This window comes from Gekko japonicus, unplaced genomic scaffold (genome assembly GCF_001447785.1).
Source record: "Gekko japonicus isolate JY-2015 unplaced genomic scaffold, Gekko_japonicus_V1.1 scaffold749, whole genome shotgun sequence".
In the NCBI taxonomy this organism is placed as follows: Eukaryota; Metazoa; Chordata; class Lepidosauria; order Squamata; family Gekkonidae; genus Gekko; species Gekko japonicus.
This window is the reverse complement of record NW_015174864.1, coordinates 292,333-307,626: the sequence shown is the minus strand read 5'-3', so window position 1 is coordinate 307,626 and position 15,294 is coordinate 292,333. Positions and strand designations below refer to the sequence as shown.

Here is a 15,294-nt window from a genome sequence, read left to right as displayed (position 1 = left end):
CCCCCCCGAACAGTCGCTCGGTGGGGAGCGAGGGCCTGTGGCTTGAGCAGCCGTCGGCCGCTAGGGGCTCTGCAGAGGCCCCTCTGCCAGACCTCATTGCAGAGCTGGTGCGGCTCGGCCGGCAGCAACATGAGCTTCTCCGAGGCGCGCTCCGTCATCCCGCTCCTTCTCCTCCTGGCCGGCTTCTGCCTCTCGGATGCCGCGAAGACTCCAGGTAAGGCTTTTGCACCTCCGCTTCTTCTCGCCTCCTCTCTCGGGGCAGCTCCGCGGGCGCTCCGGCGAGGACGATCTTGGCGGGGGGCGGGGCGCGTTTCTTCCCAAGGAGTCAAGTCAGAGTCACCTTGGGAAGCTTCATTTCCAAGGGGGGAAAAGTATTTTCTCGAGGTTATTTGAGAGGAAGGGGCGTTTAGGGGTCTCGATGCTCTGCCTGGGTTGCGATCGAGCTGGGCTGTCTGCCTGGCGGGATTCTGAAGTAACCCCCCCCCCCCGCCGCCCCTGCCCCCAGCTAGAAAACTGAAAAATTAGTGGGTTGTGAAAATATCTGTAGTGCACCATGTGTGTGTGTGTGTGTGCCGGGACACATCTCCGTGGAAATTATCTCCCCCCCCCCCTTTAAAATCCATGTTATCTTTGTTTTGGAATCCACCTTATGTAAAGTCCTCCTGTCCTTCACTTCTGAACAGTTGACCAGAATTGATGGGGGTGGGGAGCCCTAATCAGTGGTGCGAAGTGTGCCGTGTGAAGACCTTCCCTAGTTTGCCAGAGAACTAAAGATGGTCTCAGACAGAAGCAACACTTCCCATGGAGCCCTTCTCCTTCCTGCTCTCCCCTGGTCTGCACTCCTCAAACAGGGCCCTGTAATATCTTGTATATATTTGAGCTTTGCCTAGATATGTGTACAGGCTGTGCATTGGAAGACAAAACAGAAGACCAGTGGCATCTCCAAGATCAGCCACTTTTATTTGTCAGTCGGAGCTCCCTTCTTTGGATGCTCTAGTGGGGAACTCCAGCTCATGAAAGCTGGATAGGATGAATGGTGTTAGTTGAAAACAGGCAGTTTAATCACAGTGGTTACTTCTGTTGCATCTGATGAGAGCTCTGACTCATGAAAGCTGCAGTAAATGTTACTCTTTACGGTACCACTCCGTTTTAGTTTTAGTTTGATACAGTAGACCAAGGTGGAACATAAACATAAGAACATAAGAGACGCCAATGTTGGAGCAGGCCAATGGCCCATCCAGTCCAACCAACAGTTTGTCACACAGCGGCCAAAAATACCAGGTGCCATCAGGAGGTCCAGCAGTGGGGCCAGGACATTAGAAGTCCTCCCACTGTTGCCCCCCCCAAGCACCAAGAACACAGAGCATCACTTGCCCCAGACCTCTCTGGGTAGGTCTCTGGAGTTTACATACCTAACAGGAGCTGTTTTCCCCTGTGCTTCTGACTGTGTATGGAGACAAGGGACACAATTCAGGTATCTGGTGAAGCAGGATCCAGGCCACCAAAGCATAGGTCACACAACATGTTTGTATTTCGCTGCAAGACCACTCTCTCTTAAAAACAAACAACAGACATGTAACACATTTTCATTAAAAAAAATTGCTGTCAAGTTGCAGCCAATTTACGGCCACCCTATAGAGTTTTCAAGGCAAGAGCCCTTCAGTGACCCTGGTGTTTCTTGGTGGTCTCCCAGCCAAATGCTGACCACGGCTGACCCAGCTTAGCTTCTTGAATTCTGACGAGCTCAGGCTAGCCTGGGCTATCCAGATTGGGGCACCTTTTCATTAGGACCCTTCAAAATACCACAAAACAGGGACCAAGTTTCCAAGTTTTCCTTTGGGGAAACTTAGCACCTAACTCACTGTTTTATACCAATTTGGGTGGCTACTCATAACAAAAGTGCTATGTGACTGTCTTTTTAAAAAAATGAGCCAGTGCAGCTGTGTACAGCCGTTTGTGCAGCAGTAGTTTTGTGGTTTTGTAGAGTACTGCAAAGTGGAAGCAGAGAACAGAGACAGCCAAGAGCTGAGTGCAAACTCAAAAGTATCTTCCGTGCTCAGAAAAACTTATTTTCCTTGTTACACTTTTCTAGCTGGTGGACCGGAATGGCACTCTCTCATACTTCTTGATGCATTGAGAGCTCTTCTTCATTCCTAATCACCAGCTCTGATTCCTGATTTGGCCTAGGTTTGAAACGTATAGCACGGAGCCCCCCTTTTTAAAGAAAGAGTGGCTAAAGGTGCCACAGGTAAATAAATGATTCATCCACCTTGATGTTCTTGGGAATGATGGATTCTGATCTGTTCCCCATCATGCATCTGTTTCCCATGCATTTACTAGCCATCATCACCAATACACAATATAACAGAGTCATGTGGTACCTGAAGAACTAATGAATTTATTGTGGCATAAGTTTTTTGTGTGGCCCAGAACAGAGCCCTCTTCATCAGATGCATGAAGTTATATGTTCAGTTGGCAGACATATACACAGTGATAAGAAGTGTGGGGGGGGGGAAGAAACCAGAAAGTCCAGTTGCCTGAGAAAATCCATCTACAGAGTACAGAGCATTGCAGCGCATAGATGAAAACATGGTCAATTCAGAGTTGTTATGGGCCATTCCAACTCTTGCTTAATGAGCGATAGGGTGAATCTGAATAGCAAATCTTTTTTTAAAAAAATGGACCCAACTTCTGTTAAGTTCAAGGTTTGCATTGCCAACCAGTACTCTCCATTAGGAAGACTCAAAAGGCAGTCATTAACTGAGCAACAGGCTGCAGGCACAATAAGAACATAGGAACATAAGAAGAGCCCTACTAGATTAGACCAGTGGTTCATCTCATCCAGCATCCTGTCTCACACAGTAGTCAACCAGTTCCTCTGGAGGGTCAACAACAGGGCATAGAGGCTGAGGCCTTCCCCTGATGTTGCCTCCTGGTCTGGGATTCAGAGGTTTAGTGCCTCTGAACATGGAGGCTCCTCTCAGTTGCCATGGCTAGTAGCCACAGATAGACCAATCTTCCATCACTACATCCTCTGGTAGCAAATTCCACATTTTAATCACTCTCTGTGTAAAGAAGTATTTTTGTCTGTCTCGAATCTATTGCCCATCAACTTCATTGAATGCCCTCGAGTTCTAGAATTCTGGGAGAGGGCAAAATATTTCTCTGTCAGCTCTCTCCCCCCCCCCCACCTACATAATTTTATAAACCTGTATCATATTCTCCCTTAGTCGTCTCTTTTCCAAACTAAGAAGTCCCAGACTCTTCACCTTTCCTCTTAGGAAAAGTGCTCCAGCCCCTTAATCATCTTGGTTGCCCTTTTCTGTACTTTTTCTTGCTCTGCAATGTCCTTTTGGAGATACGGTGGCCAGAACTGTACAGAGTATTCCAAATGAGGCTGCACCATAGATCTGTACAGGGGCATTATAATATTGGCCATTGTATTTTCAATCCCTTTCCTAATACTGTCTGACATAGAGTTTGCCTTTTCCAGTGCTGCAGCCCATTGGGTTGACACTTCCATTAAGCTGTCCACTGCAGCCCCAGGATCTGTTTCCCTCTCAGTCCCAGCCAGTTCAGACCGCATTAGGCTATACCTGAAGTGGGGATTTTTTTGTCCCAGTGTGCATCACCTTACACTTAACAGCACTGAACTTCATTTGCCACATTGTCACCCACTCACCCTGTTTGTGGAGATCCTCTTGGAAGCTCTTCACAATTAGCCTTGGTTTTTACTATCCTGAATAATTTTGTGTCATCTGCAAAAGGTAAAGGTAAAGGTTCCCTTGCTCGAAAGCCAGTCGAGTCCGACTCTAGGGTTGCGGTGCTCATCTCCGTTTCAAGGCCGAAGAGCCAGCGCTGTCTGAAGACGTTTTCGTGGTCATGTGGCCAGCATGACTAAACACCAAGGCGCACAGAACGCTGTTACCTTCCCACCGAAGTGATACCTATTTATCTACTTGCAATGTCTTGCTTTCGAACTGCTAGGTTGGCAGGAGCTGGAACTAGAGACGGGAACTCACTCCGTCATGCGGCACCCGGGTCTCGAACTGCTGAACTACCGACCTTCCACAGCCTGCAGTTCAGCGTCTTAACCACTTGAGCCACCGCAGCTCAAACTCAACTCAAATAGCTCAAACACCGCAGTCATCTGCAAACTCACCCCTATTTCCAGATCATTGATGAATAAATTAAATAATCATACTGCATGCGCATAACTCTCTTGTTTAAACCCATGGGATTTATACTTGCTTAATGATGTAGATTAATTGAATCTTAATACTGAGCATAGAGATTTTCATATTGGAAGCACTCCACATACATTAGCTAGTTGCATTTTTTACAACAGTCCTGTAAGGTACAATGACATAATTATTACAAGAATTTAGAGGGAAAGCTAGAGACAACCTTGCATAAAGTGCATAATACATCAGTGACTGTGATTAGATTTGAACCAGGAGACTCCAGGCTTGTAGGTCAGACCCTTTGCCACAATGCTACCCCAGCTCACTGCTATTTACAGTTATAAAATTTACACTGGTATCCTAAGTTGGGAAAACCTAGGAACACTTTGCAGTGACGGAGTTCTCAAAAAAAACCCCAAACAGTGTGCATTTTTAATGAGCGCTCCAGATGAAATAAGATCTCGGTTTTTACAGGCTTTTTTCTGCCTCTTAATAACATATTACTTTCAGCAGCTTCAGGAAAGGCCAAGAATAATCTGTGGGAAATAAGCTCTCCTTTAGCAGTGGACTTTGTGTTGAATTGAGGCTCTGCTCCACAAATCAGTGAAGTGCTGGGGCTTAAGATGCTGTAGTCCCTTAAACAGTGTTGTGGACTGATTGTCTTGGACTAGGATCTGGGAGACATGGTGCCACATCCTCCTTTGCCATATGGTTGCCAACCTTCAGGTGGGGCCTGGAGATCTCCCACTATTACAACTGATGTCCAGATGTCAGAGATCAGTTCCCCTGGAGAAAATGGCTGTTTTGAAGGGTGGACTCTTTGGCATTGCACCTTGCTGAGGTCCTTCAACTCCCCAAACTCTGTCCTCCCCAGGCTCCACTCCCCAAATCTCCACCTAGAGTTAGCAAGCATGAAGCATGCTGGGAGACCTTGGGCCTATAAGACACAGGGAGGGGGAAACAAACTTGACCCAGTACCTGGTATCAGGAACCACAAGGGTAAGAAAGAAGCTTGATAAAAGGCCAATATTAAAAACCTAGTGTATAATAATTATATACAGAAATGCATGCATTTATTAGAAAGATAGTTAAAAACATATACGGGCCCAATAAACGCCTCATTATAAAGTACCAGTGACCTGAACACAAGGGCCAGTAGTAATGACCTGATGCATTTCCGCCCCTTGGGGGCCTTCTTCAGAGGTCAAACAATTTGAGGTACGGATAGAGACATGTTACAGTGTTACATGTTACAATGAAATAACAAACAATAAGTTGATACTAGACCAAAAAAAGAAAGCTGTAGAAAAAAGAATATTGAATATAAATAACCACATAAAATAATAAATCCATCTTACAATGTGGTAAAAATGACTATATTGCATCAGTCATTTTTACCACATTGCAAGACAAATTTATTTTTAAATTATGATTAATATTTAATATTCTTTTTCTTTTTTACAATTTTCCTTTTTTGGTCCAGTATCAACTAATTTCATTTGACCTAGGGTTGCCAAGTGACGTCACCATGTTGGGCACATTGGGGACAGGACCACTACCATCCGAGGGAAAACCATAGAGTTTCCCCTCGAATGCTAGAGCATCCCCCCTGCAATGTGCCCAATGTGATGACATCACTTCCAGGTGACGCCATCGCGCTGGGCATGTCTCAGCGTGCCCGGCACTTTGGGGTGGGGTTCCCCCCGGCAGCCCAATCTGGGCCAGCAGGTTAGGGACCTATCAAGCGGGAGTTCCTCCGTCCCCCCGGAGGACCTGGCAACCCTAATTTGACCTCTGAAGAAGGCCCCCAAGGGGTGGAAACGTGTCAGGTCAGTACTATTGGCCCTTGTGTTCAGGTCACTTGTACTTTATAACAAGGCTTTCATTGGGCCCATATATGTTTTTAACTGTTTCTCTAATAAATACATGTATTTTTGTATATAACTATTATATAGTAAGTTTTTAATATTGGCCCTTTATCAGGCTTCTTTCTAGGCCTTGGAACCATCCTCACAGAGCGTTTCTGAGAATCAGATGGAAAAATGGAGAACCACGGACACCACCATGAGTCCCTTGGAGGAAGTGCAAGATAAAAATGTGATTGGTTCTTCCAGTGGCCTCCAGATCCTAAGCACTTCTGCCATCTTGTATATGGTGATAGAACCCTACAGATCTTTTTTATTTTTATTTATTTATATCCTGCTTTTCTCCCCAATCGGGACCCAAAGCAGCTTACATCATTCTCTCCTTCTCACAGCAGTCCTGTAGGGTAGGGTAGGCGCTGGAGAGAATGTGACTGGCAGAAGGTCACCCAGCAGGTGTCCATGGCAGAGTGGGGAATTGATTTGAATCTGGCTCTTCCGGAGTCTAGCCTTACACTCTGACTACTAAACTTCAAGCCCAAGAAGGTGCCTGCACTGCACATGCCTGAGGCCATCCAGGAGGCAAGTCCCCTGCTGCACAGGAAGAGGCCAACCTGAAGAAAAGGAGGACAGGAAGCAGACACTTAACGTTTGGCAGCTGGAAGCAAAAGCAATACTCTGGTCCAATCCCAGTGGTCAATATCAGGGACCAGCTTCCTTCCTTTTTTTTTTTGCTGTGCGTTTTATTAACTTCTAATGTACTATTGGGCTGGGGTTCCTAACACATCGCCCATGGGCATAGACCTGCGGACATCTTTTCTTGCTTCTGCCAAGCATCCTCATCACTACATTATGAGAAAGCAGAAACAAGAAGAAGAAGAAGAGGAGATTGGATTTATACCCTGCCCTTCACTTGGAGTCTCAGAGCGGCTTACAAGCTCCTTTCCCTTCCCCTCCCCACAACAGACACCCTGTGAGATGGGTGGGGCTGAGAGAACTCTGACACAGACTGCTCTTTCAGGAACAGCTGTGCCAGAGCTTGTGACTGGCCCAAGGTCACATCAGCAGGTGCAAGTGGAGGAGTGATGAATCAAACCCGGTTCTCCCAGATTAGAGTCTGCGCACTTAACCACTACACCAAACAGACTTAACCCATGCCAGTGAAACCATGGGAAACCAACATACTGAAAAACAGCACAATTCCAAAGCCCACTTCAAGGGTTGCCAGGTGCCTCCATCCTGTCTCTCCAGCAGCCAGTTCTGTGGCAGGTGCTGGAGGTGAGCTCAGTTCTGCCATTCAGACGCTTCGGGTGGGGGGAGTGGGGTAGGCTGGTGAACGAAGCACCCCGGGGGGGGAGCAGTGGCAGGAGCTCCCCACTGTGCTCTTGGGGTCTCTAAAGAGGCACCTTGTGTTGCCCGGTAGTGGGAAGATCTCCTCCCTCTTTGACCTGCTGCTGCTCCCTGCACTTTTGGTTCCAGCTGTGTGGGAAGAGAGAGGACTCTTGTGCTGCCCTCTCCTGGTTGTGCCAAGTATGCCTGTCAAAGAGAGGGGGCGGAGGAAACACTCAGGGTTGGGTGCACACAGCTCTGTACCTGAGGAGGCTCTCCTTGGAGTGGCTGTGGTTGGCAGTGGGCCCTGGGGGCACCCGCTGCATTTTTGAGCCAAGCTGGCCTTGGTCTACCAGTACATGGGAACAGCTGGGCCTTGAATTGGTTGCAGAGGAGACAGAGTCTCTGAGGTTGGAATAGGGTTCCCAAACGGCGGCTGGGGATCCGCGCGTGTTCGCAGGATCGCTGCCGCGGGGGACAGCAATCCGCGCTGCACCGGCGTCGCCAGGATGTGACGCTATGCGTCGCCCTGGCAACGGGGCTGTTTGGAGTCCCGTTGCCAGGGCGACGCATAGCGTCACATCCTGGCGACGCCGGTGCAGCGCGGATCGCTGTCCCCCGCGGCAGCGATCCTGCGAACACGCGCGGATCCCCCGCCGCCGTTTGGGAACCCTAGGTTGGAAGAATCCAGGTAGCCACCCTTTAAATGCTTTTGGAGAGCGGGGGCCTTTGTGCCTGAATCCCATGTGACAAATTCAGCACTTGGAGTGCAGGCGTATGGCCAGCAACCACCCCTCTCCCTCCCCTCCTGCAAGATTTAAAGGGCCCTCCAGCTGATTTAAAGGGCCCTCTGCTGATCAGCTGGAGGACCCTTTACATTTGGCAGGAGGGGAGGGAGAGGGGTAGCCACAGGTGGCTACTGTTGGGGGCAGGACTTCCCCTACTGGTCAGCTGGCTGGTGGCAGGCAGAAGCCCCAAAATCAGGGGATCCCCCACCCCCACTTGGGGACTGGCAGCCATAATTCCAGCAGCCATTTTGTGCTTGCGCCCACCACTCCATGTCACAAAACCAAGGGTGCCCACAGGCTCAAAAGGGTTGGGGACCCCTGTATTAGGCTGTCTCCGGAGCGTAGGACTAATTTGTAACCACAACAAAGAAACCACTCAGTTGCAAGTACAGTCACATGGCAGGAAGAAGGAAAGACAGAATTTGAACCTTGCTAGTTCTAAGGCCCAAACAGCAGACTAACAATGTATCATAGGTAGGAACAAGCCATTGGTTAGAGTCCTGGAGGAATCTTCACCAGCTCCCCTGCTGAGTGATTCTCACCTAACTATCCCGCTGCATTTCTCAGCATGAACACAAAGAAAGGCCTTGTGTGTGTGTGTGTGGGGGGGGGGGTGTAGCCCTTTTGCTCTTAAAAAGAGGCAGTTCTAGAAGGTTTCATAACCCACCATGCATGAAGGATCCCAGCTCATCGGCTGAAGACCGCAGCATAAGGCAACAATATACAAAGAGCTTAGTCCCTACACAAAGTACCACTAGTGTTATAGACAGTCATGTTCTTTTATATTGTGAGTTGAATGATTTTAAAAATGGATAAAACACAAGTTTCCTATAGGATGTTATTATTAACAATATTTAAGAACATAAGAAGGCCGGCTTGATCAGAGGTCTATCGAGTCCAGCATCTGTTTCCTGGAGTTTCCGGGAAGCCTACACAGCAGTGTGTGTGAAGGCAGTTGCTCCTCTCCACAACTGTTTACATTCAACACACCACAACTGGTGGTGTTAAAGCCACAGACCTTAGTTGTCATGGTAGGCATTAGGCATCTCAAAGAGCCATCTAAGGTAACGGACATCATCATACCCCATGGAGGTAAACACCATAACTCCCTGAATCAGTTCTGTGAATTATGCCTCTTGTAAAGAAGTACTTTTCTCTGGGGTTTTCCTCAAGTCTATTGCCCACCAATTTAATTGGGTGATTCCAAGTGGCATTAACACCACCAGACAAAGAGAAACAGTTCTCTCCACTGTTTGTGGAAAGCATGCATGGTACGTTTTCTGCTCCCCCCTCAACCATAAACTAGGGTGATGAGGGCTGGACTTGGAGCATTTTGGACATGCTGACCCTCAAACGCCCCTCCCACTCAGCTAGCCATTAATGGCAAAGAGTGTTTTCTACTCCGACTTTCCCCCCAACCACCACAGTCAGCTGACTGGCATGCTCTCTGCTCCAAGCCCAGACACCCTGATTAGCTGGCTGTTGGTGGCTGGCATCGGTCAGCTTGGGGTCGAAAACATCCCATGCATTCTTTGGTCCCAGACTCTACCCAGCCATGTGATGGGCAAGGGCTCTGCCTTGGAGCAGACAGAGTGCCAAACGTGCAAGCCTCCTACCCCTCAGGTTGCCACTGGAGTGTCACAGCATAGTTTCAAGAGGTCTCTTTCAGCATTTCTTTTTCTTGGATTGCTACATCCTCCCTTGTGCAGACATCAATTCTCTAGTCTAAGGGAGGGGTTAACCTACTAATTTTTACATTTTGGAATTTTTCTGCAACTCTGAGGCTTCCTCCAGGTTTATAGACACACTTCTCCTTTGGTGTAGTGGTTAGAAGCGTGGACTCTAATCTGGGAGAACTGGATTGGATTTCCTACTCCTCCACATGCAATTGCTGGTGTGACCTTGGGTCAGTCACAAGTTCTTTCAGAGCTGTTCTCTCAGGAGCCATCCTCAAAGAACTCTCTCAGCCCCACCTACCTCACGGGAGGGGAAGTTGTTGGGAGGGGAAGGGGAAGGAGTTTGAAAGCCAATCTGAGACTCCTTTGGGTAGTGAAGGGTGGGGTATAAATCCAATCTCCTCCTTCTCCTTGACTCCATTGTGCATATTTTTTGATTCCCCCATCTGAGGCCAAATTCAAGATTAGATATATCTTTATTATATATTTTCAGATGATTTATAAATATAGAAATGGAAAATATATGAGAGGCAGACCCTGTGTTTATCTCTTTGTCACACTTAATTGTCAGAAAAAATAGAACACAAGATGTGGTTATGAAGGGCAGCATTCTGCAGGCAGGACTCAGCTGTATTCTTTGTGGCTCATATAAAAGCAACACATTAAATACCTTTTCCTCCCGTCCTTTCTTTAAGGAGATCAGGCCATGTATCATTCTCCAATTTAACCTTCACTAAAACCCCCATGTGGTAGGGTTGGCTGAGCGATAAAGACTGGCTCAAGGTCATCAGTGGATTCCATTTTAAATGGGATTTAAACCCAGCTGTCCTTCATTCTAGCCTGGTCTGCGAAGCCCCCTGTTGGGATGGGGAATTCCCGACAACCCCCTCCCCCATCTTTCCACAATTGTGAGTTTGATGATTTCACTTCCAGGGAAACCCAGAAGCAATGGCAGTAGCTCTAGGAATCGCCAGAAACCCTATGGTTAGAGTTTCTGGCAATTCCTAGAGCTACTGCCATAGTTTCTGGCTTTCCCCCAGAAATGATGGCATCAAACTTGTGATGCTGACCTCCCCCATGTCCCCCCCCAACCCTCCCTCCGATTGCCAGGCTTGACTTGGCAACCTTCGTTCTAACCTAAGACTCCATCTATTGCAGCAGACTCTGCGTTGTATAGAGCTTGTAGTCCATAACATCCCGTCCACACGAGGGGATTTGGGCCAGTTGTGGGCCAGTTCGGGGCCGGATCAAACCGGCGCGATCACACCACAACATCCGGGAAGCGTCCTGCTTCCGTGCCCGAACTGGCCCTTCCCCACCCTAATCCGGAGCAAATTGAACCACCTACCTTGGGTGGTTCAACTTGTAGGCGCGCTTCAACCGGGCGTTTGATCGCCGGCGCTTCCTTGCGCCGGCTCAACCCCGGCCCGGAGCCGAACTGCGCATGCTCGGACATCCGCAGTTCGGCCGGCTCCCGTTCAGGCCATCTTTTCTCCCCGTGGGATCCCGCCGCGGCGCCTCAACGTTGGCGCGGCTTTTAAAAGCCGCGACTGAAGAGGCTTATCCCCTGCCGTGTGGCAGGGGCCATAGAGAGGCAACCTGCCCTTCCTGCAGGGCTCTCAAATATATATCTTTAAATATCTTCTCCTATACAAGTGAGTTGCAAAATGCATACGAGAGGAGTGGTGTTGCTGGACTATTCATGAGCCTTTGAGACTACTTTGTAGTTGGCTGGGCTGAGGGGGTGGATTTCTGGCCCATACAGGAATTGCCTGGACCTTCTGCATGCAGGGTACGTGCTTCACCACTGAGCCACCCCACCCACTGCTGTTTGCCCCCATCTCCCCAGCACAATGACAAATGCTTTGTTAGTCTTTTAATAATACACAAACGTTTGATCTCAGAACTTTGATGTACTTTGGTAGAATTTAGACAGCATACAAGGAGCAGCAAAAAAGAAAAAGAAAGTAAGTTCACCAAGTGGTTTGTTTTATTTTGGTGTATTTTTAGAACTTATTTTGGGAAAAGTTAGACACAAATCTGACACAGAGATCTTAGGAGAGGGGCCATGGCTCCAGGGCAGAGCACCTTCTTTGCACGCAGAAAGTCCCGTGTTCAGTTCCTGACATTGTTAAATTGAGTTAGGTTATAGGTGAAATGAAAGAATGACACTGGCAAGCTGCTGCCGGCCAGAGTAGCCAACACTTCCCTTGATAGCCCAGTGGTCTGAAATGCTGTGAGGCGGCATCATGTGTGGAGGAGGCACCATTGCTCAGTAGCAGAGCATCTGCTTGCCATACAGAAGATTCCAGGTTCAGCCTCTGGCCTTTCCAGTTAAGAGGATCTGATAGCGGAAGACTTCTTCTACCTGAAACCTTGGAGAGCTGCTGCCAGTCTGAGTAGACGATACTGACCTTGATGGTCTGATTCAGTAGGAGGCAGCTCCACGTGTGTCTGTTCATATGAAGCTTCGGACCCGCATTGTTCTATGTGAACTTTCCAACATGATGAAGAAAACTCCCATGTTTGGCTGTTTTTCACCTGACTCTGTCCTTGAGTTCATTTAAAAAATTGCTGCAGTGCTAGCGCCATTTCACCTTATCCAGCAAAGTTTGAGCTATGGATGTAGATAGCAACTGAACACCCATTCGGCAATGAGATTTTCTTCCCTCCATGCTGCCGGCATCCTGTCCACCACCTTGTTTTTGAAAGCACTGCACTTGCATGCATTATTTATTGCCTCAGTATATGGGCTTATTTATATTAAAAGTGCAAACCTGCAGATTTTAAGAACATAAGAACATAAGAGATGCCAATGTTGGATCAGGCCAAAGGCCCATCCAGTCCAACACTCTGTATCACACAGTGCCCAGAAATACCAGGTGCCATCAGGAGGTCCACCAGTGGGGCCAGGACATTAGAAGCCCTCCCACTGTTGACCCCCCCCAGCACCAAGATGACAGAGCATCACTTGCCCCAGAGTCCCTATCTATATCTTGTGGCTAATAGCCACTGATTGACCTCTGCTCCATATGCTTATCTAATTCCCTTTTGAAGCCATCCATGCTTGTAGCTGCCACCACTTCCTGTGGCAGGTGAATTCCAAGTGTTAATCACTCTTTGGGGGAAGAAGTACTTCCTTTTATCCATTCTAACCCGACCGCTCAGCAGTTTCATGGAGTGCCCACGAGTTCTTGTATTGTGAGAAAGGGAGAAAAGTACCTCTTTCTCTACCTGCTCTTTCCCATGCATAATCTTATAAACCTCGATCATGTCACCCCTCAGTCATCGTTTCTTCAAGCTAAAGAGCCCTAAGCGCCTTAACCTTTCCTCATAGGGAAAGTGTTCCAACCCTTTTATCATTTGAGTTGCCCTTTTAGGAGAGGATTTTAGGAGAGGGAAGTCTGTTCCTGGCATTACAGGCACCACTAGGGTTACCAAACTCCAGGTGGTAGCTGGAGATCTCCTGGGATTACAACAGATCTCCAGGCAACAGAGATCAGTTCCCCTGGAGAAAATGGCCCCTTTGGTCGACTCTGTGGCATTATACCCCATTGAAGTCTCTCCCCTCCCCAAACCCCACCCTCCTCAAGCTCGACCCCTCCCAAATCTCCAGGTTTTCCCCAACATGGAGCTGTCAAACCTAGGCACCAGCCAATCAGTGTGTTGCCTAGCTGACTTCAGTTGCAAACTTCACATAAAGCTGCCTGAGTTATGAAAGGGGGGGGAAAGGTGAAATGTGAATAGACCATTGTGTAGCCATGTGTATGAAGGCCATGGAAAGAATTTCTTGAAGAGCTGAACCTGCCCTGTTATCTGTGCCTTCAGCGGACATCTGCATTCTTTGCCTTATATGGGCCAACTAGCCCTTAACCTATGTCCTGTTTCTTAGAAACAGTAGTCAGCAATTCTTCTTACGTTAGTAGAGTGAGATAGACAAGGTAGCAGTATTCTTAAAAATATGAGAAGGAGGAAGAGGAGGAGGAGATTGGATTTATACCCCACCATTCACTCAAAGTCTCAGGGTGGCTTACAATCTCCTTCTCTTCCTCTCCTCACAACAGACACCCTGTAAGGTAGATGGGGCGCAGAGAGCTTTGAGAGAACAGCTCTCAGAGAACTTTGACTGACCCAAGGTCACCCAGCTGACTTCATGTGAAGGAGTGGGGAATCAAACACGGTTCTCCCAGATTAGAGTCCACACTCCTAACCACTACACCAAAAAGGAAGTATAGGTCGCTTGCTTATTGGCTAAGATTTGGTGCAGAACTGGGTAGGTATGCAGTAACTGGCTGCATGTTATTGCATTATAGTGATGTAAACTTTGCTATAAGTACCAAAGGTGAACAATCTAACAGGGTTAGTGTCTTGAACTCTTGTGAGGATAGATATTTTCCTTGATCATAATCAAGTATTAAAGAACTTGCTTCTACTGATTAGTGCTTATTTATTTGGACCCCTTCAGTTGAACCCATTCAAATTCGTATTTCTCCATCAGTTAGACCATTTGGTTTATCAGGGTCAGTATTGTCTACTCTAAGTGGGAGCAGCTGTCCAAGGTCTCAGGCAGAAATTGTTCACATCATCTACTACCTGGTTTTGTTTTGTTTTTACTGGAGACGCTGGGGATTCAACCAGGGACCTTCTGCATACAAAACAAAAGCTCTGCCACTGAGCCACAGCCCCTCTCCAAATCTAGAATCATTTTTTTAAATTGAGAGATCAGCTAGTATGTTTGCAGTGAATGCAGGCAGCAAAGAAAGTTCTGGAAACAGGCATATGGCTCAAAATGCATTCTGTATTTATGCTTTGAGGCAGGAAGACCAGAACCAGATGTTAGAACAGGGTTCTCCAGCCTTTCTGGGCCTGTGGGCACCTTTGGAATTTTAATGTGGGCACAAAATGGCTACTACAGGAAACAGAGCCAGCCACAAAATGGCTGCCATGGCTTACCTTCAATCACACAGTGAAGATCATTGTGCTGTGGTGGCAGCTGCTGCCCAAGCTATGTTTTTAAAAATCTGCACAGCCATACAGAAGCTCTGCTGGACAGAAGCATCTGCCGGCCTCACCCACATTCTTAAAGCACTTGGTAAGCACCAGGAAAGTTGTTAGTGGGTACCATGGTGGCCATTGGCATCACGTTGGGGACCCCTGTATTAGGCCGTGGTCAGATGTGCCTTTAAATCCGACTCAGCTGTGAATGCCTGACAGATCTAAAGGGCACGATTGGAGAGCAACATCTGGGAAAGGTCCTGTAGCTGTCCGTGCCCCGTGCTGCCCCACCACAGAAGGGGAGTTCGAAGACACCGGGGAAAGTCCCGTCTTAATGCTTGCCATTGGGCCACAGATGGACTTTCCCCTGTCTGATCGCTCAAGCATGCTGTCATGCCATCGGGATGGTCTGCTCATTCCATCCCAACTTGGTGCCATTTTTTCCCCTTGCTTACTAGTA

At 47.9% G+C, this 15,294-nt stretch overlaps 1 protein-coding gene across 4 annotated transcripts in view; it reads left to right on the top strand.

Annotated features, from left to right (window-relative positions):
- The first annotated feature begins 33 nt into the window (after positions 1-33).
- The window catches only part of EMB (embigin), a 55,867-nt gene continuing 40,606 nt past the window's right edge, over positions 34-15,294 (top strand). For 3 of the 4 annotated variants that reach the window (XM_015424726.1, XM_015424724.1, XM_015424725.1), the window contains exon 1: positions 34-214. In XM_015424726.1, the coding sequence (XP_015280212.1) occupies positions 130-214 (85 nt within the window). In that variant the 5' untranslated portion in view covers positions 34-129. The remainder of the gene's footprint in view (positions 215-15,294) is intronic. The other variant, XM_015424723.1, reaches the window with a different exon arrangement.